We start from the raw sequence: 25,201 nt of genomic DNA, 5'->3' as shown, positions 1-25,201 counted from the left end.
GGGTGACAGGCTATCGAGAGTGTTTTACGTCCCTACCACCATTGTGTTACCTGCACAGTTTATTGTAAGTTAGGCCAAATGGTAGGTGTAAATAAGTTTAAGTTTTATGATTACCAATTGCTTTCTGAGTTTTCATCACTGCAGACAAAACAATGACTTGAAGATTCTTTCACTTTCAGTATCTTTTCCCACTTTTATTCCACTTCATATTTTATTTCAGTCTATTCCTTGATAATTTAATGTGATATAAGTGTATTTTGAACACATTCTTGTCTGAAGGCAATATCACTTTGTTTCATTTGTATGCACTGTCAGTCGACTTACGTAATAGTAAATTTGCATATGAACTGCTCACTGTGTTGTTTTAATGTCATAAATCATTTTGATTTAAGCATTGATGTAATACTTCGTATAGTAGCCTACAGTTAACTCTCCCAAAGTAAACTTTGAAATGTAATATGAAATAATATTACATTTAGAAATACTGATCAATAAAAACTTTTATTACCTGTCAACAAGCTTATTAGTCTAATAAAATAACAACGGTATTATTTAGATGAAAGTTAATACCGTAAACCCTCGAAACGAAACCCACGGCCTTCTTTTTTATGATTCTTGGCTGATTTTTTTTTTCCGAGATGGGATTCTTTTTTTTGTTTTATTCGAGATTACTTTTGCAAACTACTTCTTTTCGAGGTTTTAAGGTATATTGTTTGTTATTTTTGTAAACTTCAGCCTGTACACTGGGGTTTCTCATAGTATGTTAAGTGTTGTTATGTTGTTCTGTCTGTTGATTGTTATTCCAATTCATGTTTCCATACATGGTCTAAAACCTTCTAATTCTCACAACCCAATTGTCAGACATGTTTTCGCCTAGGATATCATATAATTAAGTCAAACATAACTTTTAAAATCGATCAATTCCATTTCAGACACATATTATATTAAATCACTAATTAATAATGTTTATTATTTGATCTCTATCAATTTTAAGTTACTCTAAAACAAAAACACAAGCAAATAAATAACACACTGTAAAATATAAAGAAAATAAACATCTAAACCGCTTTGAAATAATTTTGTAAATACGTGATTGTACAGATAATACTGTAATGATGCATACTGTTTAGCTTATATTAATATATACTGATTGCAAAGAACATTGTGATGTGAAAAATAGTGATTTATATATCATATATTAGCCTACCATGTAAACTTCGACACTAAGACTTTCAATACATAAAACAAAATGTAAAAATTGAAACAATATGTTTTACGAGATAAAAGCAAACTACCGCACACTGTTAAATCAAAGCCAAAATACTTGTTTTCTACATCAATTTAAATGTACTGTCAATAATGATAATAGGAAGCTTCCGAATTGCGACGACCGACGACCATCTACGTAATGTTAGTTAATTTTACGTGTGCAAGCTAGTTCGTTTGTCCGCCCTCCTCATCTCGACATAGGTTTGGTGTTTTCTAAGTCCAGGAGAAACACAACGACACATCGATTGACCTGACCTAGGTAATTGGTCGTGTCGTAAGTCACAGGACATAGTACTCACTTACAAAAATATGCATTTCGATGTATTATTTTGTGATGTCCGTACAGACCCTACCCCATCCAAAAAAGGCATGTCTGTGATAGCAAGCAGAAAGTTTTCACCTGAACCTATGGAATCGAATAAATTGGCTCCGACGAAAATTACCAACGCTTGCGAATAGTAATTTCATAAGACGTCATAGGTCCAGGTCGTCGCAAAAATCGAAAGCTCCTTAGTTTGGTTCTCAATACTAGGACGCAACACAAGAAAGTGAACATAACGCAAGCGAGTTGATCAATTTTCGCCCTATTCAACATCTAAGGACCAACGTATAGATAAATAAACTCTACAATGATATACAACTATATACTAGATAAATGTAATTATTGTTATATCAAATTCTTTCTACAAGTCCTCAATTTGTAGTTGCATTTGTTTTTTCTGGATTGTTTCCTCATAGGATGGAGGTGGTGAACGCATCATCTATTGAAATAAAATCGAATTATGTTTACATTATTAATAATATCAATACGTCAAAATAATCATTTCTATTATGATATAATGTATACATTGGTCAGATGTTTTGCCCTACTCTGACGTAATTTGTACTTCATACTAAGTACATTGAGAATAAATGCGAAATAAACAAGTATTCTCAATGTACTTAGTATGAAGTACAAATTACGTCAAAGTAGGGCAAAACATCTGACCAATTACTCAACACCCTGACGCAAAGCTACTCCACAACAATTACAATACTGTATACAGTAATCAGGCACACACCATTATATTAAAAGTAAGCGTGGCCATTTTGGATATAATACCAACTTTATTCACATCATATATAAATAGTACAATATATGTGAAAAGGAGCCAAAAAATAGCTTTCGCTAATCGAGGTTTGATTCCTTTCACAAAAATAAATTAGTCATAATGCATAAATTTTGATCTAACAACAATATTTCAATAAGAAAGAAACAACTATATAAAAGAAATAAAGTAAACAGATTTAAGCATTGATGTAATACTGCATGATATACTGTACATTCGACGTTAAAATCCTAAGATTTTCAAACGACAACCATGTATTAAACTAATAATAAGCAGAATAATAATGATTAGGCTATACTATGGTTGGCTTTTGTAATATTGTGCTAGGTTTTATACCAATTCTCCCTCCTCTATACGACATTTCTGGATACCGTGCCTGATTGTTTTAACTTACCTCATCACGTTGGGGCTCATTCTGTTTCATGGCAAGCTTCTTCTTCGACATCTTTTTCACATTAGGCCGGTATCCAAACTGCAGTCGATATGGTACAATTTTGCCAAAGTCATCATAATACGTTTCTCCCTGGTACGATGGCATATCATTCTGTAGATAATAATTGTTTATTGACTGTTTATTGACTACCAAGAAATGCCTGCATGCTTTAAGATATGAAGGAACTTTATGAAACTATAATTATTTTAGCAGGTAAAAGATAAACACATAATATGAACACAATTTCCAAACCTACTCCTCAAATAGCACAATTATAAAACAGTACTTTGCAAACTCACTACGGTATATATTGAGATCAATACCTAGAGTAGTTTCCCGTAATTGTACTAGCGAACACCAAAACGTGTTGTTAATGTTTGTGAGATTTTACTTTCTAGATAGTTTTAGTAGTTAAATATAATTATTCGACAAAAAATTCATACGGACAAAACTTAACCTAACAAATCTCACAATTAATTTCCACAACCAATTGTCCTGAAGTATTGTATTCTAAAACATTAGCATCTCAATTGTAATTCTAAATTAAAATCATGTTCGATTTTAATAAATGTCAGACTTACAAGTGAACTAACAGAATCGGTTCTTTGTGTAGCCCAAGTAGCTTGTTTTACTACCGGCGAATTTTCTGCTTGTTTGGTCTTCCATGCCTTCTGAATCTGTCAAGACAATTGCAAAGACTTTGTTGATGAACTATTATGTTTTCAGTGGATTACAATGAATCTAATACATTTTATATTAATATTGTACCTATACAAAAATTTGCATATGGAAAATATTATATATAAATTGGAAATATTTTCAGAATGCAATTACTTCAACTGAAATCACAAAGTTGTAGAAAACACCCCAGAAATACCTAGAAACAACGGCATGTTTTGTATTTGCTAAAATGACCTATTATTTTTTCTTCGCCGACGGAATACTTCTCTCTAAAGCTTTTTCTACATTATCAAACTTCATGTGACAAAAAAATGTGATGTGCCCATATATGGACATGATGATGATGTCATATCACTACCATATTTGGGCACATCACACTTGTTTTGTCAAACTAGTTTGTTAGTGTAGACAGAGCTTTAGTCCTTTTACGAACCATCTTATTAATTGGTATCATACATCATATCAGTTGCTGATATTGTCGAAAGTTTTGAAAATAATAAGTGAAAGCTATATACTTATCTATTTATAATATATTGTATTAATGCGATTTGCCTAGATATTAAATTTAATAATGTTTTAGTATCTTCACCTCGTTACTTGTAAAGCAATATACGGCAATAGCAAGTCCTTGGAATGAGGCGAAGATCACAAACAGGTAGGTGAACACTTTAATGAAAGGACCAACAGCAGCCACGCCAAATACCCATGTCATACCAAGAATAGGTACTACCAGTATTGACTTCCGTGTATTCTTCCTGTAAATATTGATTTAAAAACAGAATATTACTACAATAAAACTATTATAAGATTGCTATTTGATTGGTTGATTTCGTAATACTTGGTATTGGTAATTTACTTTTATTAAACGTTAAAATTGAGATCACTAGGTCGGGAAGACATGGCATTAAAAAAAAGGAGTGCTGCGGAGTTATAAACATTTTTTTTTTCAATGTTTGTCTTTTTTATTTTTGAGCTAGCATATCAAAAGCTTTTGCTTTATTGGTCTTTTCTTACGTAATTGCATGTATTGCTATAATCTCTACTTAATAAAGAAGAAAATAATTGTTTACTTGAAATGGTATAAGTTGATTTTCGAACGCGGATCAGTAAACAACATCGCGTGGCAAACATTCTCAAAATGTTTACAAAAAACAGAACGTGAGCCCATTAATTATCATCAGTCGATCTCTTTACCGTTAGGTAGAAATAATATTACGTAATTCGTAATTTACCAATGCAATTGCAAGAATACAATCAGGTATATACATAAAATAATGGATGTTTTGTATTTGCTAAATGGCAAGAATAGTTTCTTTAAACGTGTGTTATGTCAAAGTAATATACGCTGGTAAAATTATCGTTATTAGAAAGTTATAGTAGTTTTTTAAACATAGTTTGATGTCGACATAAATGACCAATATAATTTTAAAAGAAATGAAATATGAAGTCTATTTTAATGTTCGGATCTTTTAAATAGTTTTAAAAAGTAGTGACGTGTTCATACTTGACGCGGTCGTACGTGCTTCCAACTTCTTTAGCAGCTTTGATGATGATACGCACAACAAGCAGGAGCAAAACCACATTTATCTACAAAATAAAGATGTTTTGCTGTAATGTTGTCGATTATACGAGAAATAGCAAAACACAGAAAGGTGGGGTATTACAGGATTACAAGATGTTTCGGTTGAAGGCGTTTTTGCCTGTTAACCGCTCTGAAAACACACATAACAAGAAAATAAGGTAGAAGGTGGTGAACTGTATTATGACTAATGCTTAAATTGGGTGGCAAAATTGTGAAAATATTTTAATGAGTTTTGTATGGTTTTGTGAACATGTGTCCAATTTGTTTTTGAAACTATTTATGGACTGAGCATTGACAAGCTCTTTGGACAAAGTAGTCCATTTATTCATTGCTCTTGTAAAGAAAATGTTCTTGCTCTAGAAAAAATGGTTTATAGATTTTGTATTTGTGTCCCCTCGTGGTTGTAGTAAATGTTTTAAATTCAAACAAGCCTTCGTCTGCATAGTGACCATTAATGAAACAATAATTTAAATTCATAATGAAATCAATATGAATGAAAACAATAGTTATATTTTGATATATATATATTTTTCCATAATATTTTATTATTTTTACTGTTTTAGGTTTCAATTTCCATGTGCCATTTTAAGAAAAAGTACACGACCTTCTATTGTAAACTAGACAATAAAAATATATAATTCACACATTCGAAGTAATGCTAAAAATTATTAGCTTTCACTTTTTGCCGTTTTTCTAGCAGCGCTTGATTCTATTTACAAAATAAAAACTCACAAAAATGATAACAAGGACAGGTATCACGAAAGTCCATATCAGTCCATTGTCTTGACTCAACCAACAACTGTACGAATACAAAATACAACTGAGCTTAATAATGCAATAAGCATTGACTTAACTAGCATGTGCAATTAAAAAACATATAAGGAATAGTAAAAGCAACAATGGAATTTATTCAATGTCTTATTATATAATATATATAAATTATATAAAACATTATTAATTTGAAAAAGAACGTTTTTAAATCAGATCTTTTTTCGGTGTATTTTAGGAAATTGCTCTCATTATTGATTAAATCATGTGTTTGTTGAGCTCGTTTTTTAACCCACCAATAAATATAAATACTTTACTAACCCTTTTAAAATTAAAACAAAGCATTACAGAAAGTGACTTAAAACATGTTCATATATTGGTCGTATTTATTTGCTATTGCTGGAAATGAACATCGAGTAGATTGTGTTGTTCCGAAATTTAATCTTTAATCTCTTCAATAAAATGAATAGTTCATAAATAATATGCATAATAATAATAATCACACAACTCTTTGCAGACATACCTGTCTTCTGTTCCATAATCACTGGAACGCATTATAAAACAGACAATGACGTAGACAGCAGGTATTGCCCAACCGGTCAAGTTATACTGCCGAGCACTTGTCGAGTTTTCACCAAAAACCAACCAAAGTCGGCGATAGAGATACAATCCTTCATTGAACATCCACATAAACATAGCGATGAAAAGAAACTGGAGAACGAATGCCACTATTTTGCACAAAATCTATTGTTGAGAACAAGAACGTTCATGAGTATTATTTACAGTAGGCCTGGTGCAAACGATGACTTCAAAACAATCTTTGTTATTTTATTCGAAATTTGTTTAAATGTCTTATGTTTAAAGATATACCCCCCCGCCCCCAACAAATTACTTACAATTGTAATTTAAAGAAAAAATTGTCAGATAGTCTGTCAGCCATTGGGTATTTGGTTAAATTTAACAGTTTATAATGTCTTTTTATAAGTGAAACCTTTAATTTTGTTATTTTGTTTCTATGGAAGAGAATTATTAAAACTACATAATCTTCAGAGTCTGATTTTATTAATCTTCATTTTCATGTTTTTTAGGGGGCGGAACAATACATCCTTTACTCACACAGTGATTTATTGGTTTTTTTTATTTTATATTATCTTATTCTTTATATTTATCTTTCACTTATTGTAGAACACTAAAAACTGCTAGTATTTTAAAATAATATAACATATAATTTAAGTGTATTATTAATGAAATTATTTAAATAATCTTTTTTTCATTTTGTATATATTTATATTGGCTCATATTTTATAGTTTAGTTATTTTATTTTCAACCTGTTATTGGTGTTTTACACTGTTGGTTTGAAATAAAGAATAAATAAAGAATAATGTGTATTAAGGTGACGTACCATCGATTCAGTTCTGTCAACACCCGCAAGGAATACACTCTGTCCTAGTGCCAAAGTAATCATTAGATTCTTCATTATTAACACGTGGTCTGATTTTTCCAACTCTCTGCGCAAAAGGTTAAAGCGAATACATTATTTTCATATCATTGCCAGGAACCTAACAACACAATCTTAGCAGAAACACCAATATCATCTATCAGCATCCTCATACTACACATTTGGAGTGATCATTATTGTCTACTCCATTATCAACGTCTTCATAGTAAGTCAACATTATCTATCGGCTGAATGTTACCCTATGTTTCATAGTGTATGTGTCTATTCTTATTTGATTAAATGTTGTATCCAATGTCCAATGTGTCTGATTTTTATTACGAACAAAAAGTTCTAATATGTATCTAATTTTTGAAATGGTTTTCATTATATAAACACAATATATTGGATTTAACAGTAATTTTATCTAAATTTAATTTTTGCGAATTGTTAAACTTCATTTTGACAATGTTTGCACAAACTAATTATCGTGTAGACTAAACTTAACTAAAATGTTTTTCCCTAACTAATAATAGTAAATTACCTCATTGATTAAATTTACAATGAAAGTGGGTTGCATTTTGAATAAATAACTATAAGTACTAAATAATTTCCGGTGTCTTTTAACCAAACATTTGAGGAAGCCAAATAGCGAATCGAAAATCAGTCAGAAAGCGTGGGACTGATCGTGTCACTGATCGTGTCACAACCACTGATGAATTCTTTGATCAACCGGAGCTCATTATCTTGCTGTTAGATTGTGTTAGTAATCACCATCCAAATCATTATCATTATCATCACTATCTTCATATTAATTACCATCTTTAAAGTAATCTTCATTATCATCCTTATTATCATCATTATTTGAACATTTTGATCATTTCATATACGCAGAACAGAATTAATGATGATTCTCATAAGCATACCAGTGTCTGTCATTCATCATTGTGACAATGACAATACTAAATCACAATGCCATACTTACGTTAAATAGTATACCAGGCCAATCACAAACGTAAGTGACAATATTGAAAGAGCGCCTCCTGCGTAGCTGATGACTGTTAGGATTGTGTCATGAATTGTACTTATCTGTGAACATTTATGTAGTAAAATATATAATATATTAAAATAAATACTGTAAGATATAAACCCATTGTCACACACCAATCGGATTTTGTGATGTAGTAATGTTCGGTACTACCGTTATCGTTAGTCCCTCAATTTATTACAGTCACGTCAATATTGTATTACACTATACTAATAATAAAATGAAAGTGACCAGAATTTCATTTACTTTAACATTCTGCACTTGTAGGAGTTATTACATGGTATTGACGGGAAAGATGCTCACAATTGAAAAGCAAAAGTGCTACGTAGCTAGACAGTTGAATTACAGTTGCACTTTTACTGTAGGCCAATCGTTATTGTTGATATTGTCTAGATTGATTAATAACAAAATAACAACACCAGTTTCATTATAGTTCGACACCTTTATTGTCCTGAAAAGTTCCGACACTTCACTTACTGGGCTGCTGGACGCCATTTCATATGGCATCCATTGGAGTTTGTAGCACCCCAGTATTTTCTACTTCATCATTTAGGTATATGTTCTTTTTGGATCCGAAAATATCCACTATTTTATTGGCTGGCAGATTTTATGTGTACATAAGACAAAGAGGGAAACACACGAGACGATAGTAATAGTGATAAATATTATTATTCTGAAAAAAGCACGGATCACGTAAAAAAGAACATAAATGATGTCTGGACTTTCCAGAACAATAATAGTATACTGTCGAGCTATAATGTGCCTACAAGTGTAGATAAATATATGTACCTCAGCTTCATTAACTTGAACAAGTACAGCAAAACTTGTTGTATGATTACATTCGCATGACACACTGTGGTCGTCCGCTAACACTTTCTTACATCCATACTGAGACCAAACCCTATTACGAAGAAAATACGTGATTAATCCAATCAAACGATTGATAACAATTGATGTTGATAATGCTAGTAATGTCATAAAGAAGTGATCTGAATTACTTACTCGAAGCTTGTGTCCCAGAAAGAACACACAATAGCCCTAGTTTTATTTGTGCCTTTTCTGAATTTAATCTCCTTTTCTTTGATTACCATATCTTTTCCATCATTAAATCCTGTCGTGTTAGTAGCTAATGAAAAGTTAACTCCCATTTGAACTTTTCTTGAGTTGGATGTTAATGTAACCGATAGAATCCCACTTGCCGTATTAGCGGTACCGTAAGTCTCTCTGTTGATTATTAATGTTTAATGTAATGTTAATAATTAAACAAATTTTAATGAATTACAAACAGTATTATGAAATAAAACGATAATATTGACGTGAACTAGTTAGGTCGTCGGAAATCAAAAGCTCCCTAAAATGGTCACGTTGAACGAAACACGACGGGAAGCCACAGGACGGTGCTTAAAAAAATGGAAATTACGTCGTCTTAACTTTAACGATAAATTTGCCATTTCCCAGTTTACGGAGAACGACTAGAAATAATGTATATATAACCTTAAATATACAGTTTAAATTACCCTTAAACGTGGAATTTTCAAAACTCTAACTAATATTTGAACTTCTAATTTAATGAAATAACATTTTTATTGGGTTAAAATGGCTATGTTAAAAGCGGCGTTTGAATGCTAGGAAGGCTAGGCCTAAGCTGTATCACCAGAGCCAAGCGATTCAGAAGGGCCCCACGCCACGAGACAGGGAGAGAGATACGTCGTCTTCACATAAATAATAAACGGCTATGTTGACTGTTATGATTTTACGCTCTAGGGAACACAGGATGCTGTATTCGTCATCCTCCCCTAACCGTCGTGTTTTGTAAAGTCCCTACTAAGTAACTTGTACAACTTACTTGTTTTCGTCGAGTTCAGTTGAATAACTTTCCTGATTGATGTGCATTATGGTTAGCCCCAATGAATCTGTTATATTAAATATAATCGATAGCCGATCAAAAAGATTATTTTATTATGCAAAAAAAATGAAATGAATTTAACTCCGTTAGGAGTGTTATAACTTTCTTTAAACATGATTGCATGCAATTTCAGCTTGTGTCATCATTTCACTATCTCAAAGGTAGTGTATTGATAGTGACAACTTCAACTTTCAGACTATAAGGGAACACATTTTGAGTCAGGTACCCAGCGTTTCCCTTTAATTTGGGGACCTCAAAAGAAATAAGCTTTTTATTAAACATTCTTGGGTTATCCTCAGTTCATTCATATATTTTCTTCAATCTTGTTTTCATTTTTTATATTTGTCTGTTGTTTGTAAAATTGAATGAACTGAACTAAAATTAAAACCATGATGATTATGTTAATGCTGGCGGATGATAATGGTGATGGTGAATTTCTATTCTATTTTTCAAGTAATTTTATATAGGAGTAGTAGTTTTAAAATGTGTGGACTTCGTTCTCCATGGAGCAAGTAAATTTCCCTATGTCTAACTATTCGTTTACTTCCTCCATGATTCATCTTACCAAATGACGAGAAACCGTCTGGAAGAATAGGCTTCAATTTTCCAGCAGTTTGGTACTCTGTCCCATCTACCTCATTAGTTGTAGTTGGGATATCAAAAACAGTGTTTTCAAATTGGGATTTATCCATGTGATAGCACCCTGCAACTACATAGAAAAAAATATTTTTATGATAACCATTTTTCTTTCTTTAAATTTCTCTTAAGATATATTATCTCCTTAAAAAATTATTTACTTTGACCAAAAATTGAATCGTAGAAATCAAATAGTTACAGGAAAAAATGTAATTTAAAGCAAAAAATAGTAAAAATTGAATGGAAATCGATGGGTTTTGGTTGAATTTAACAGTTTATTTTTGTTTTTAAAAGTGAAAACATTCTTTTTAGTTTTTTCTAGTGATTCACTTTATTGAAACTACGAAATTGCCTTTTTTTTTTATTAATCTTCATTTTTCATATTTTGGTGGACAATACATCTTTAAGTTAATACTGTATTTAAAATGTATTATTAATATTGAATCTTACCAAAAACATACCAATGAGAACAGTGCTTCAACAAAATAAATCTATAAATCGTATTTAATTAATATATAACTTCCCCCTTTAATCACCTATCCATAAATCGAAGTACTTTTGATTAGCTCTATCTAATTTTTGATTTTAAAAAGACCCACGTCAGTAAAATGGAAATAGTTACATTTTGCTTTCCTCCTTTGGAGTAAAAAAAAATGTTCATACTGTAAATGCATGACGTGACATCGGTAACTGGTGGTCTGCATAGTGTTAAGTAACATTGTCCCATGTGATAACTCATTTTCAGTAAATAAGCTACTGTTCCCGATATGCAAATTCTTTGGCGATAAATGTACTATGTAATTATTACACATTTAACTGTATTAAATAAAAACGTTTGCATACCCATGTTATCTTCTTTTACGATAATACTTTCGCCCTTGGGTAAATGTCCAGTCATCTTACTAATGATGTCCTCTGTTAAAGTAGCAGCATTTAGTTTATCCGCATTTTTCTAAATAAAAAACGTGTACATTTCCTAAACCATATACATCATTCCTTTGGCGGGTGGATTTAATATCAATAGAGAAATGTTAAGGATTTTATTTTACAAGAAATCTTTATAACTAAATATACACATTGATAAGAGAAAGCAATATTAAAACGTTTATGGATAACTAAGCAATACAATTTAGTTGTTTACCATCTACTAGATAATACAAGGTGGATGATGGATGGAGTATTAGTTTACCAGTATTTTATTGCATCATACTAGTTATCTACATTATAACAATAGACCTATAAATATTTGTAAAATGTTTAAACTTACCAAGTTATTTCTTGGATCAAGTAACACTCTTGTCATTTTCAAAATAGTCTAAAAATCAACAACATTATTTTAAAATGTAATACTAGTTCATATTTATATTCATTTATTTAGATAAAATACTACTCTTTATAGATACAGATTAATTTATTTGTAGTCTTTTGTATTGCCATTTAATAAGCGACATATTTAAAACCGAAATCAAAACATTATAAGCTTTACTCTTTTTTGGAAATGATGAAATAAAATCAGGTTTATTTGTAAAAACTGGTGTACTAAACTAAGATGAGACCTGGTATAATACCTTAGTACTGTTTCGGTATTCTTCAACAGTAGAAGTGTTTCCCAGTGATATTTTCTTGAGAATACTGTGTATTGATGTGACTTCTTCTTCTGTGAAATCTCGATCGTCATCGATTCCAGATTCACTTACGGCGTTCAAAACGTTCTCAGCTGGCGCATCGTCCAACTAAAATCAATAAATTCAACAACAACAAAATTAATATAACAGGCCTACACAATCTGGATTACGTGATACAAACACAGCGTTTTGTGGACAACTTCTTTTGAAAGACTTAACTTAAACATTCAGGAAATTACAAGTTAAACACACAGAAACATGTCACGGTATTTTAAGGCAGTTTGTCTGTTTATTAAATGCCTTACTATTTTGATTTTAACAGAAAATATCCATGTTCACTTACCATGCGCTCTACATTGTTAAAAATGTTGAAACCTGTCAAAAGGTAAATGAAAATCAGCTTTTAATTCAATTTTTGTATTTATTATCGGAGATTTCTCTTTTCTTGTTTTCCTACTAGCAGAGTCACAGCTAACTTTTAAAAATAGACCTACATTTAAGGCCTAAGTGTTTATCATTAGTAACACCAGTCACTCTTCCATGGTAACACTTTCTTTGAAAATTTTACTGAATGTAGATGGCTTACCATGTGTATACAAGTACAGGATATCCATATCTGACCGGTAACTGGTACTTCAACTTGGCTTAGGGCCTAGATCACATAAAAGTAAAGTGGTAAAACTACTTACGTCTTGTTCGTGGTATTCTTTGAGTGGTATCCATTGTCGTAGCTACTGTCTCGATATCACTCTTGTGTGTAGTTTCTGAACTATGCACATTAATTTCATCTATCATTAACAAAAACCGAAAATGTTTTACCTGATTTTACTTTACAAAATAGAAATATATGTAGATGTCTGTAATAATAATCAACAAAGTATCCAAAAGTGTTTAGAAACAAACAGGGGATTGAAAAAATAACAGTTTAGATTTACAAATAACTAAAGTGTGTAAATGTGTCAATTGAATATGACTCTAAGATAGGATAGGACTGCAACTGGAAGGCTTTATCGACATACGTCTTCGGGACAAAAAGTGTATATTTTGTACTGAATAGACGACTTAAAATTCGTTTACAGACTGAAGGTGTACAGTACGTTCAATTAAAATGATTTGACAACTGATCATCATTATAGCTTATAAAACTTTAATATTTCCTTTTGTAAAGGTGAGTAACTGTTTTGGTATTGATTTTACTATTATTTTTAATAACATATTTTAAAAATATAAATAATAATAATTACTGGTCATCAGTGTTATAATACAAACTGTATTACGGAATTAATTTAAGAAAACAATTTAATGCTGTTTATTTTTATTTTCCAGAAGTCATTATTTCTTTATTTATATTATATCATATTGAGAAAATATTTTTCTTTCGGATTGTGCACCGTTTATCGGTTACAATAGCAGCTCTGACTTCAAAAATAGAAACTTGACTATACCGTAATTTATTTTTTAATTATAATATATTTAGCTCAATATTCATGATGTTTAATAAGAGTATATTCAATTATCTGGTCCTGTATATCAACATCATACTGACTAACCTATGTAAGCACTCGTAGTGGTAGACAGTTCTTCCTCTATAATTATCTCTGTTACAAGTTCTTCATCTTCCTCTTGAATCAGTGAAGTATAGTCAACATCTAACTCTACAACTTCTACAAAGTACCGATAGTGTAATGTGATTATTGTAATTATTCTCCAACTATTGTAGCCTTATCACTCCTATGCTATATTCAATGTCTCGCCCGCTTAGTTTGTTTAACTTACACCTATGCCCATACTACAGTAGGCCTACACTATATAATACTTATCATACTACACTTCACATTAGGCCTACCTACGCTTTCCGTACCATTTTACATTTCAAATACCACTTACACTTCCCGTACCACTTACACTTCCCGTATCACTTACCCGTATCACTTAAACTTCCCGTACCACTTACACTTCCCGTACCACTTACGCTTCCCGTACCACTTACACTTCCCGTACCACTTCCCATACCACTTACACTCGTCGTTCCACTTACACTTTGTATACCAATTACGCTTCCCGTACCACTTACACTTCCCGTACCACTTAAACTTCTCGTGCCACTTACACTTCCCGTACTACTTACACTTCTGTACCACTTAAACTTCCCGTACCACTTACACTTCCCGTACCACTTACGCTTCCCGTACCACTTACACTTCCCGTACCACTTCCCGTACCACTTACACTCGTCGTTCCACTTACACTTTGTATACCAATTACGCTTCCCGTACCAGTTACACTTCCCGTACCACTTAAACTTCTCGTGCCACTTACACTTCCCGTACTACTTACACTTTGTATACCACTTACGCTTCCCGTACCACTTCGGGCCTACGTATCACGCATCACTTCCTCTACCATTACCAGTTCAATTCAACACATCCCTCACACTTCCTCTACCAATAGCACTTACATTTTGTTCTTACACTTTAACATTTAACTTCCACTGCAGTACTACAGTTTACTTGTATTTTAGCGGAGACAACAATATCAAATACAGTACAATATTGTTGTCTCAGATTTTAGCCAACCATACTAATGTCTCCTAGGCTTTCTACTGTACTACATACACAGTTTGCTATACTTACCGCACCGCATTTACAACCACACTTTAGTATCGTTGTATACATCATTCCAGGATTAATACATTAATACCATTACCAGCAGTTCACTTACCTGTGTATGTTACATATCCTTCGTCCTCTTCTATCGTTTTAGCAATATCCGCTTCAACTATAAATTGATTATAAAAGATACATATTATAGATATACAACATTGTACTGTAAGACAACGTACTCTCAAAGCACGTTTTGAATGTCTCCTCTGAAAAAATCTTTTATATAAAACGGCGTCTCCATCTGTATATGCCTTGAAAGGCATGGCACATAAATAAGCCACTTCTCATCCTGTTCATCATCAAGTTAAGTTGGCGATCAGGTGTGAGAGAGGCAATTGTACCTTACATGTGACGTGCAACGACAACAAGTGTTGCTTCATTTTAGTTGAAATACACACACAATTTATTCAGTAACCAACCGAGTTCTCAGCGTTTTAAGTCACTACTGCGGAGGATGCCATACGAGAATCGAGCGACGGTTGTTTGAAGTTACAATGCCGTCTATTGGTCTGTTATGATAGCACTACAGCGCTAACAATCAGTCAAAAATGTGATTACAAATTGCCCCACTTTGAGGAATCTGTATCTATCGGTAAATATATTTGTTTAGGAACTTGAAAAACAAACTATAACGATATTAACACAATCGATGTGTACTATTGATAATTATGCCAGATTTCATACGTTTTAGAAAACCGAAAACGGTCGATCACATTTTTTCGAAGGAGCAAATTAAAGACGTCCACGTTAATTATGAACATTTTCATTTCATATCGATATTGGTGTGTCGTCACCCAGTGATATTTTCTGATGTGTTCCTGATGGGTACTTACGTGTTGTTTGAGGTTCTTGTTCAGTGGTTTCCATCATTGGTGTATCTACCACATCACTTTGGTGTGTAGTATGCCTGTCTGTATCTATTATATAAAAATGAATGTTTTGAATGAATAGAAAACCTAAACAATTTCAAAAATTGCATGTTGAAACTGGAGGTATTGTCGACCAAGTGACATTTTCTGTTCTATATATTTGTTTAAAGAAGCAACGACCTGTAGGCCTATGTTGTCTATTATGTTTTAATACGTATTATATATACAGGGTATTCATGAACAAATTCAGAGTGACAGAGGGCTTGTTGTTTAACATTTCAGCTCTATATTGACGATACAAGTAACTCGACACTTTGATACAATAAGCGTTTGTGAAGTCACCAATTATTATCAATTTTCCTGAAAATCAACAGTTTCTGTAACGCCCAAAAACATATGACGGTAACTTAAAAACTGTGGTCGAAATTGTGTTAACAAACAAACAAAGCAAGTACTAGGCCTAATACTTGGCAACATATTTGGCCAAGTAATAGAAAGAGACCAGTGGTCAGTACACATCCAACTGTGTACTATTAATATTATGCTGAACTTTATAGCTTTTTAGGAAACCACATTTTACAAAAAATCAGTAAAGAACGTAGAGAAGGTTTCCTCAACCAAGGCTATCTAATAACAAGATGCTGAGCTCAGGAGATGCGACACAATCAGTTTCACGCCCTTTACAGACACTGCGCGCCACGGAGAATATGTACAGTACTGTCGGCATTTGTCGCGAGTTTCTGTCTTGTCAAGGCGAGCTCAGTGTCCTGTTGTTAGATTGCCCTGCTCCAACTCAAGATTTGAACAAAACAGTCGACCATACACCTGCTTGTCATTGCAGGATCATATATGTGGCATCGTTGCCCAATGAAACTTGCAGCTTCGTGTTTTGTGGAAATCAAACTTTATTTTATTTTTATTTAAAGCGTAAAATTCCCATAGATTATGTGTTTATATCGCTAAGTGAATGATTTGTACATATCACACGAGGTTGTAGTTTTTCGACTGTGTAGACCTATATTATTAATAGTTTGTCGGAATTATAGCTGCTTTTTTAGAAATGTAATTTTCTACTCAACTGCGTATGTATTAGGTTTATTATAATGCAATTATAATTTTATTTCAGGTAGACATGGATGATAATACGTACGAGTTGTCTGATGTTCTGCTTGAGTGGTTTCCAATGGCGTACCTGTGAAAAACATGAACATGCTTAGAAATCCAAATCAGCTCTGAATAAACGCTATAACATATTTTGTCTAACTTATTAGTTTCCAAATTCTTTTTTAACTGAAGAAAATGGTCGACTAAGAATGAAATTAACAAATGCCACTCTTTATTGGTTCTACTAATTTACCGTTATGTTTACGTAACATAATGTATTACATCAAAGGAAAGTTTACTCAAATCTGAAATGGATTTAATGTTCTAAAACACTACGTATTTATTAGGTTTATCATTTGATAATGCAATTATAATTTTATTTAGGGTAGACATGGATGGTAATACGTACGAGTTGTTTGTTGTTCTGCGCGAGTGGTTTCCAATGGCGTACCTGTCAAGAACATGAAATGCTCAGAAATTCAAATCAGCTCTGAATAAACGCTATAACATATTTTTTCTCAACTCATTTCTTTCAAAATTCTTTTTAACTGAAAAAACGGTTGACTAAGAATGAAATTAACAAATGCCACTCTTTATTGGTTCTAGTAATTTTGCCGTTATGTTTACGTAACATCATTTATTGCATCAAAGGAAAGTTTACTCAAATCTGAAATGGATTTTAATGTTCTAAAACACTACGTATTTATTAGGTTTATCATTTCATAATGCAATTATAATTTTATTTAGGGTAGACATGGATTAATGTTAATACGTACGAGTTGTCTGTTGTTCTGCTTGAGTGGTTTCCAATGGCGTACCTGTGAAGAACATGACAATTCTTAGAAATTCAAATCATCTCTTAATAAACGCTATAAAAAAATCTTTTTTTCTCAACCTATTTGTTTCCAAATTCTTTTTTAACTGAAGAAAATGGTCGACTAAGAATGAAATTAATAAATGCCACTCTTTATTGGTTCCAGTAATTTACCGTTATGTTTACGTAACATCATTTATTGCATCAAAGGAAAGTTTACTCAAATCTGAAATGGATTTTAATGTTCTAAAACATATTTATTAGGTTTATCATTTCATAATGCAATTATAATTTTATTTAGGGTAGACATGGAATAATGTTAATACGTACGAGTTGTTTGTTGTTCTGTGGTTTCCAACATCGGCGTTGTAGTTGGAGGTTCTAGAAAATATAACAATTTGAAAATTGTTAGAAATTGCAATGACATGATTTAAAACGAACTAAAACTAGAATTATAATAACTACAAAACTGTTCTCTAACGATCTTTCAAACGGTTGAAATATCACTTTTTAACAAACCAAACGAATTTAGTTACTTACCTTCACAGTCTGAATCAAATGCCAATTCATACAAAATTGCCGCTGAAAACAACAATTTAAAAAGTTTAATCAGTGATATAGAGGGTCTATAAAGGCCTCGACCCCTGTTTTAAATCAAAAGGACTTATAATAACAAACGGGCATGGGTTGGTATTTCGTAAGGGTATAAGACCATACACAGCCCATTACATTACCATGGAATGGCACAAAATGACTATGAACAGACAGCTATTACCAATACCATTGTTAACTTGATAGATTATTATCACTTTTTATTTACGTAGCAAATGCGGAACAGTAAGTACATTAGTATACCTTCTTTACTTGGGCCTTTTACAAATGCCACTCGCAAGTAACATCCTGTTCCTAAGCAACCTTTTACATGAAGTTTGACAAAATCTGCACGTAGTTCATGTAAAAACATGCTGAGTACACATTGGTATCTAGATGCTCTACTGACTTGAAATCTCTGTAAATTTATTATTATCATTATCATTGTCATTATTTTGACACTAAGATACGTCTGAAACAATAATACACATACATCATATAACTGGCTTATAATTGTTTTTATTTGTAAAAAAAATGACCACTCGAAACGTGTATGACGCACATACAGAGAAGAAGTTAAACATGATAAACGTATTAAGATAGGGCTAAAATGAACACATGATGCTCCGAGAAAAATAGCCTGATAGAATATAAATACCAAGCAAGTGGTTGTAGGCAGGAGGGTAGATTGAACTTCTTACTGGCAACAAATGTAGAGGTGTTAACCTCGTGGAGACCAAATAATAATCAAGTGCTTAAAATTACGCCGTCTCTAGTTTGAAAATTGTGTTCGACTCACACAATTCTTATTTAAATTGTTTCCCGCCGGTAATTGGCTGAGTTGCTTGCTGTCGAATGGGTAAGAAATAAAATAATTCTTTAATTTAAACCAAGTAGGCCTAGGTCTAGTTAGAACATGGTTTAAAATATAACCCAAATTGCCGGTAATTGGCTGAGTTGCTTGCTGTCGAATGGGTATGAAATAAAATAATTCTCTAATTTAAACCAAGTAGGCCTAGGTCTAGTTAGAACATGGTTTAAAATATAACCCAAATTGTGATTACAGACATTCATATAAATTCGCTCTCACGCCAGTCAAAAAGCCGATTTCCATGTATAATTATTCTTACCTGCGAACCATCTTTGTCAAATGCAAATTCAGAATCATTAGTATCAAAGTTATAATGATTGCTAAATTCTAGCTCAAACTCGGAGACCCATCCATCGCGTTCAGCATTCCTCGTTCCATCACCCAGTGTCACAATGCCAAATATAGTTGTTCGTCGATGAAGGTCAAATGAAATCCAAGGTTCATCGTCATTTGGATTCGGGTGCCATGATGAGTGACTATTAACACGTGCTTTTTTTGGTTGACTATCATCAACACTAGATGACCCTCTGAAAAAACGGTTTCTATATATAGTTGAGTTATGAAGCCCTACGTATCCACAAACTTCATCAGCAGTTACATCTGGAATTTAAAAATAAAATGCAATTTCCAGATATTAACGCATTATCGTTGTGTATTTCTTATGAAGTATGCATTATAGTAAGTTCCACAATCAACATATTATCGATTATCACGGAACCTGAAGGCCTACTTAAGACGACAGCGATTGTGTGTAAAATAAACACCTGCTTAACCCCTACCTAAGAATCTCTATGGATCAGAAAAAACAAAAATACAGTACGATGAATGGGAATGACTGTGGATTTGCGCTTTCTCACGTGATCAGCTCATTTTACTTAAAAAGTAACTTCAGCAAATCGCAGACTAAAGGTCACGAATAGGGGGCGCTGTTCTACAACTAAGCAATGTACTCCTAGCAACCACTAACATCTAGTCATTGCCAGAAGGAGACTGTTGGAAACAGTCGAAACGTCGCACACATAGGTATTCATGGTTTAAATTAAAGAATTATATACAGATAAAAAAAACAGATGAAAACATTTTTCGAATAAGTACAGAAGAATGTTGGTGAAAACCAATAATATATGTAGACATACGATACGATATACGTTATATATTTAGTAAACATTGAGTTGTAAATAAATATTTATATACCATTAGCGGAGCGAAGTCTAAGTATTTCCATCCTTAAGTAAGCTCCTGTACCATGATGCCCTGCAACATGAAGTTTTACATGTTGAGCAAGTACGCCTTGCTGGAACATATTTGTTGTGCGGTCATGTCGTGAAGTTGCGTCAGATCTAAATATATGCTGATTGAAATAATAATAATAAACGAGACCGAGTTAGTACGACAATCTACACCCAATCTCTCGCTTTTAATTATTTAGTTATTATGCTCACCTAACTAAGCTTAATTTTCAGGTAAACGTAATACAGTTATGTGGTCTGTGTATAGATTTCTTTTACGTTTACGGATCCGTTCTCTCTTTGGTTTTTCAAGGGTGCATATAATTATATGCTTTTCAATTGTGCCATATATTGTAAATTTGGAACGACCTTTATTTCTTTTGAAAATGTTCTGTGTTCTATTTAATATACACAAATAAATAATGTTTTTATATCTATGTCTTATCTCTATTCACTGTAATGACCTATATAAGTACTATTTACGTTAAAAATCACTATCTATATTAGGCCTACCATATTTATTATTTTCATAATCATTATTGTGTTAATTCATGTTAGGTATGCACTTACACCAACATACACATTACACATGTTTTATACAATTTTAAGTAAATGCTTAAAACATACATTAGTATGTGCTTAACATATCCATTATATAATTGATAGAAAAAAGCAATGACATAATGTTATTTAAGTTAGTCATAATTATTTGTTATCTAATCAGCAGACACTACAAAAGTAAGACTTAAATTGTTCACTTAAAAATACATTTTTAAGATCGTAATTAAAGTAGTTCAAGAACTGGTATGTAATGTTATATAATTTAACTTAATGTATACATTTGAGTGAATTTTTAAAGAATAATACAATTGTTAGTGTAAAAATATTAATTTACCTCCTTTTTTACCATTTAAAGTAAGTGCTTAAAAGAAACATGAGTATGTAGGCCTATTTAACATAGCATATGTGGACATATTTTGTGTATGTATTGTCACAGTAATCAATATCCTACCAACAAATATTTTATTGTATCGTATTTTGTGAATGTGTGACACTATTAGATTCACAAACAATAATTTATATTGTTGTTATTAAAATAACACTGACATTCAATCATGATTTTCTCAAAACTGTTATTTGTATATTGTTATACTAGACTTGCCCCAAGTCTGTATTCATTATCTTTTTTTTATTTATTTGTTTTTATTTCGATTTTTGTCTGAAAATACACAAACTCAAGTAGTATACGTATGAAACGCCATATGTGCCAAAATATTTATCTTTTTACTAATATTAAAATAAAACTCCGTCTGGAACCCAGACTAATTGTTATACATGCTTCGACATAACTTACGATATCTCAAGATCCCCTTCATGTTAAATATTAAGTTTGGTATCATTGTAAATTATATTAAATGAATGCTCTAACAGATAGAATACAAATCTGAAATGTTTTTATTTTCAAATTAACTTATGTTTCACTTTGCCAGAGCAGGTTACATATAACCGACACTTTTAAGCAGAATACACACACACACACCAACACACAAGCGAAGAGTGATATTACACTCTGTGCACATACCTACGGCCATATGCCTACAGTATAATAGAGAGACTGGCACTGGAGGGTCATTATAGTCTTATGTACATCTATCCAATACAGAGTACCAAACATGCCAATGACAGTTACTGTAGTACTGTATGTGGACTATATGTTATTGTGATATTGATGGCATAAAAATACACTTTTTTCTGAGGTTTTTCATGAATAATAACTCATTATTTTTGGCATCAATTACCTATAGGAAAACGCGCTCTGGTGTAAAAGTGGTATAGTTCAACAAATCACTTACCTCTGCAGTGTCAGCATTAACTGCATAAACAGAAGGAGTAAAATGTTCGTTTTCGCTTAATTCCAATCTGAATTCCGTAATCCATCCATCATGTGCTATATCATTTCCTCCATCACCCTGTGTTATGATCCCAATGATTGTTTCAATTTTCCCGATGTCTACACTAATCCAAGGCGAGTTGTCTGTAGAAACATGGCACCACGATCCCCAAATGTTCAAAATGGCTCTCTGGGCATTGAATGATGGAGAACGCGAAGAGGAATCGAAAGCAGACGATGGTATCTTGTGCCACTCCAATCCAACTTGCATAGTTTGATTAATAAAGTAACCTACAATTTAAATAGATGTTAATGACACACCTGTATGTTATATTCGCAGCGAAAGGATATCTACAAACAAAACATTCAACAGTCAGATTTTTCTTTAAATTATTCCCAACGTACGTATAATAGTATTATACCATTTTCCTCTTACACATCGTGAATAATGTCGACTAGATATAAATTACACACAAACAAGGCTAAAAACAGTTAAATTACTAAATTTCGAGGGTAACCTTTTGGCCTTAAACAGCACTGGTGTATACAAACATGATTGTGTCATAATATGTAACTAAAAATCAAACCAGAACCAGAAAATGCGTGTATAATACCCGTACTAATAAAAGTAATCGCAAAATAAAATAAAAATAGGTTTTTAGATTTGAATTGTGCATAATGTGACATTTAAATAACGATAATTGTGGCACCGTTATGTAAAAACAGTTATAAACAAATGATTTGATTCGTTGACAGATTGCATCTCTAACATAGAGAAGTCAACATTTCAACTTATAAATATTCATTTGTTTAGTTTTACATAATAGTTAAAATAATAATATGGCAAATAAAGAAATCATTTCAGAATTATAAAAAATCAGAAGTAATGTATTGCATGTTAGAGACACCGTGACATACAAAATTGAAAAAAAAATCAAGTATTTAAAAATTTAAATTATTTTATCTTTATAGACCATTTTATATTAAGTATTCCAATTGTTCATTAAGTCTCACCAGTCTAGGCCTAAAATCCTACCTGAAACTTCTTCACCCGTGACTATTCCTGATTGACTACCTGAACCAGTAGTTATACCTGATGATACGTCTTCATTTGTGACCATATCTGATTCTTCACCTGACTGACTACTTGAATCAGTAGTCCTACTTAATAACCCTACGTCTGTAACGATTCCTGCGTGAAATTAAAAGAGTGAAACATTATTTGAACCTAACTCCAAATTATATAATAATAAATAAAAATGTATGGTAAATTATGATTGCAAACTTACTTTGAACGCACGTGTAATCAACTTCTGTATACTTGTAAGTGCCAGGACAAGGGTCTGCAACTGTTGACAGTATTCCTACTTCACAATGCGGTTGGCCGTTGCAGATTTCAATAAAATATGCCGTTAAATCTATTCCGCAGTTAGTGTTGCTTGTAGAAGGGTGAGGGCAAAAACCTGAGTTATAACGTCCATAACGTACAGATTTAACGTTAATATATCCACCTTCAGTACATTGCGGGTTTCCAGTATCAGACTCACATACTATAAGCTTAGAAACTATAATTTGAGAAAAATAAATATAATTATGTGAAAATGTAGGCGTACATCCTATTCCTTGAAGTCTTGTCTATTTACCATTCAATCGATTTTTTGTAAACTTTAACAGCTGGATGGACACAGACTAGGTGGCTCTTACCTTCACTTGATTCACGTCCTGATCCACTACCTGATCCACTACCTGATCCACCTCCTGAAACACTTCCTCCTCCTGATCCACTACCTCCTGGTCCACTTCCTGATTCACTTCCGGATCCACTTCCTGATCCACTACCCCCTGATCCAGAGCCACCTAATTGTAATAGAACACTGTGCTTATTTACTTGCTTTTATTTTTATTTATATTTATTATTTTTTAAGGGTACTTGTTAGCTTAAAAATATGTGCTCCGCACAGATCTTAAAATATGCATCCTCTATGTACATGGTTGCAGTATATGAAAAGAAAAAATAAATTGAATTAAATTGATTTGTGTATTATTTATCATAAATATAGAAAAGTATTATGATATGAATACATATCATAGTTTTTGGAGATACTAGCATTTGTTTTCAATATGTACTTCTGTAAAGTGCAAATAAAAAGTATAGTGTAGTCGATTGCGTAGTCTAATGTTGAACACTACTTACTTTGACTACCACTACTGCTGTTTATGTATAGGATACTCAATGTGATGATAACCTGAAAAATTATAAAGGAAATGTAAGTTTAATTTCTTTATTTTAGTTAAAGACATTTTATGATGATGATTTTGTAAGTCACCTGTCATCTCAGAGGATGCTGATCGATATTAAAGGTCAGTAATTTACATACAATTATGATATTAGTAGTGAGCTAGGATTTGATACCAAACTCGATATGTTTATATAATCTTTTTATCTTAACATATATACGTAATATAATGCTGGCGTGGACAAATGACGTCTTTAAATTGCTCTGATTTTGGGTACCCCTTCTAGGATTATTATATAAGCCTACAAAAGGTTTGTATCGAGTTTAGAGCTGTTGTCACAAATTACGAAACTAACAAAAGATAATTGATAAATGTGATGTGGTTATCCGCAGGAAAATGTTAGGCCTTATATGGCCTTTAGAACCACACTTTGATCTA

At 32.3% G+C, this 25,201-nt stretch overlaps 1 protein-coding gene across 1 annotated transcript in view; it reads right to left on the bottom strand.

The window, feature by feature from the left end:
- Positions 1–482: 482 nt before the first annotated feature.
- LOC144848920 (uncharacterized) overlaps positions 483–25,201 on the bottom strand; it is a 33,322-nt gene continuing 8,603 nt past the window's right edge. The window contains exons 2-35 of the mRNA XM_078705871.1: positions 24,720–24,771; positions 24,230–24,382; positions 23,815–24,090; positions 23,562–23,717; positions 22,488–22,816; positions 20,600–20,756; positions 19,665–20,005; positions 18,799–18,952; positions 18,484–18,525; positions 18,274–18,324; positions 17,906–17,947; positions 17,539–17,580; positions 17,176–17,217; positions 15,990–16,073; positions 15,215–15,271; positions 14,044–14,157; positions 13,183–13,281; positions 12,837–12,868; positions 12,437–12,601; positions 12,136–12,183; positions 11,712–11,820; positions 10,798–10,941; positions 10,173–10,239; positions 9,329–9,550; positions 9,116–9,227; positions 8,264–8,367; positions 7,246–7,351; positions 6,366–6,586; positions 5,807–5,873; positions 4,997–5,079; positions 4,082–4,247; positions 3,393–3,488; positions 2,773–2,922; positions 483–2,030 (exon numbers count right to left, since the gene is read on the bottom strand). Coding sequence (XP_078561997.1) covers positions 1,953–2,030; positions 2,773–2,922; positions 3,393–3,488; positions 4,082–4,247; positions 4,997–5,079; positions 5,807–5,873; positions 6,366–6,586; positions 7,246–7,351; positions 8,264–8,367; positions 9,116–9,227; positions 9,329–9,550; positions 10,173–10,239; positions 10,798–10,941; positions 11,712–11,820; positions 12,136–12,183; positions 12,437–12,601; positions 12,837–12,868; positions 13,183–13,281; positions 14,044–14,157; positions 15,215–15,271; positions 15,990–16,073; positions 17,176–17,217; positions 17,539–17,580; positions 17,906–17,947; positions 18,274–18,324; positions 18,484–18,525; positions 18,799–18,952; positions 19,665–20,005; positions 20,600–20,756; positions 22,488–22,816; positions 23,562–23,717; positions 23,815–24,090; positions 24,230–24,382; positions 24,720–24,771 — 4,161 coding nt within the window. The 3' untranslated portion in view covers positions 483–1,952. The remainder of the gene's footprint in view (positions 2,031–2,772; positions 2,923–3,392; positions 3,489–4,081; positions 4,248–4,996; positions 5,080–5,806; positions 5,874–6,365; positions 6,587–7,245; positions 7,352–8,263; positions 8,368–9,115; positions 9,228–9,328; positions 9,551–10,172; positions 10,240–10,797; positions 10,942–11,711; positions 11,821–12,135; positions 12,184–12,436; positions 12,602–12,836; positions 12,869–13,182; positions 13,282–14,043; positions 14,158–15,214; positions 15,272–15,989; positions 16,074–17,175; positions 17,218–17,538; positions 17,581–17,905; positions 17,948–18,273; positions 18,325–18,483; positions 18,526–18,798; positions 18,953–19,664; positions 20,006–20,599; positions 20,757–22,487; positions 22,817–23,561; positions 23,718–23,814; positions 24,091–24,229; positions 24,383–24,719; positions 24,772–25,201) is intronic.

Source organism: Antedon bifida, chromosome 7, assembly GCF_963402885.1.
Source record: "Antedon bifida chromosome 7, ecAntBifi1.1, whole genome shotgun sequence".
NCBI classification, from domain to species: domain Eukaryota; kingdom Metazoa; phylum Echinodermata; class Crinoidea; order Comatulida; family Antedonidae; genus Antedon; species Antedon bifida.
Note: the sequence above shows the minus strand (reverse complement) of the source record. Positions and strands in the feature narration are given on the sequence as shown.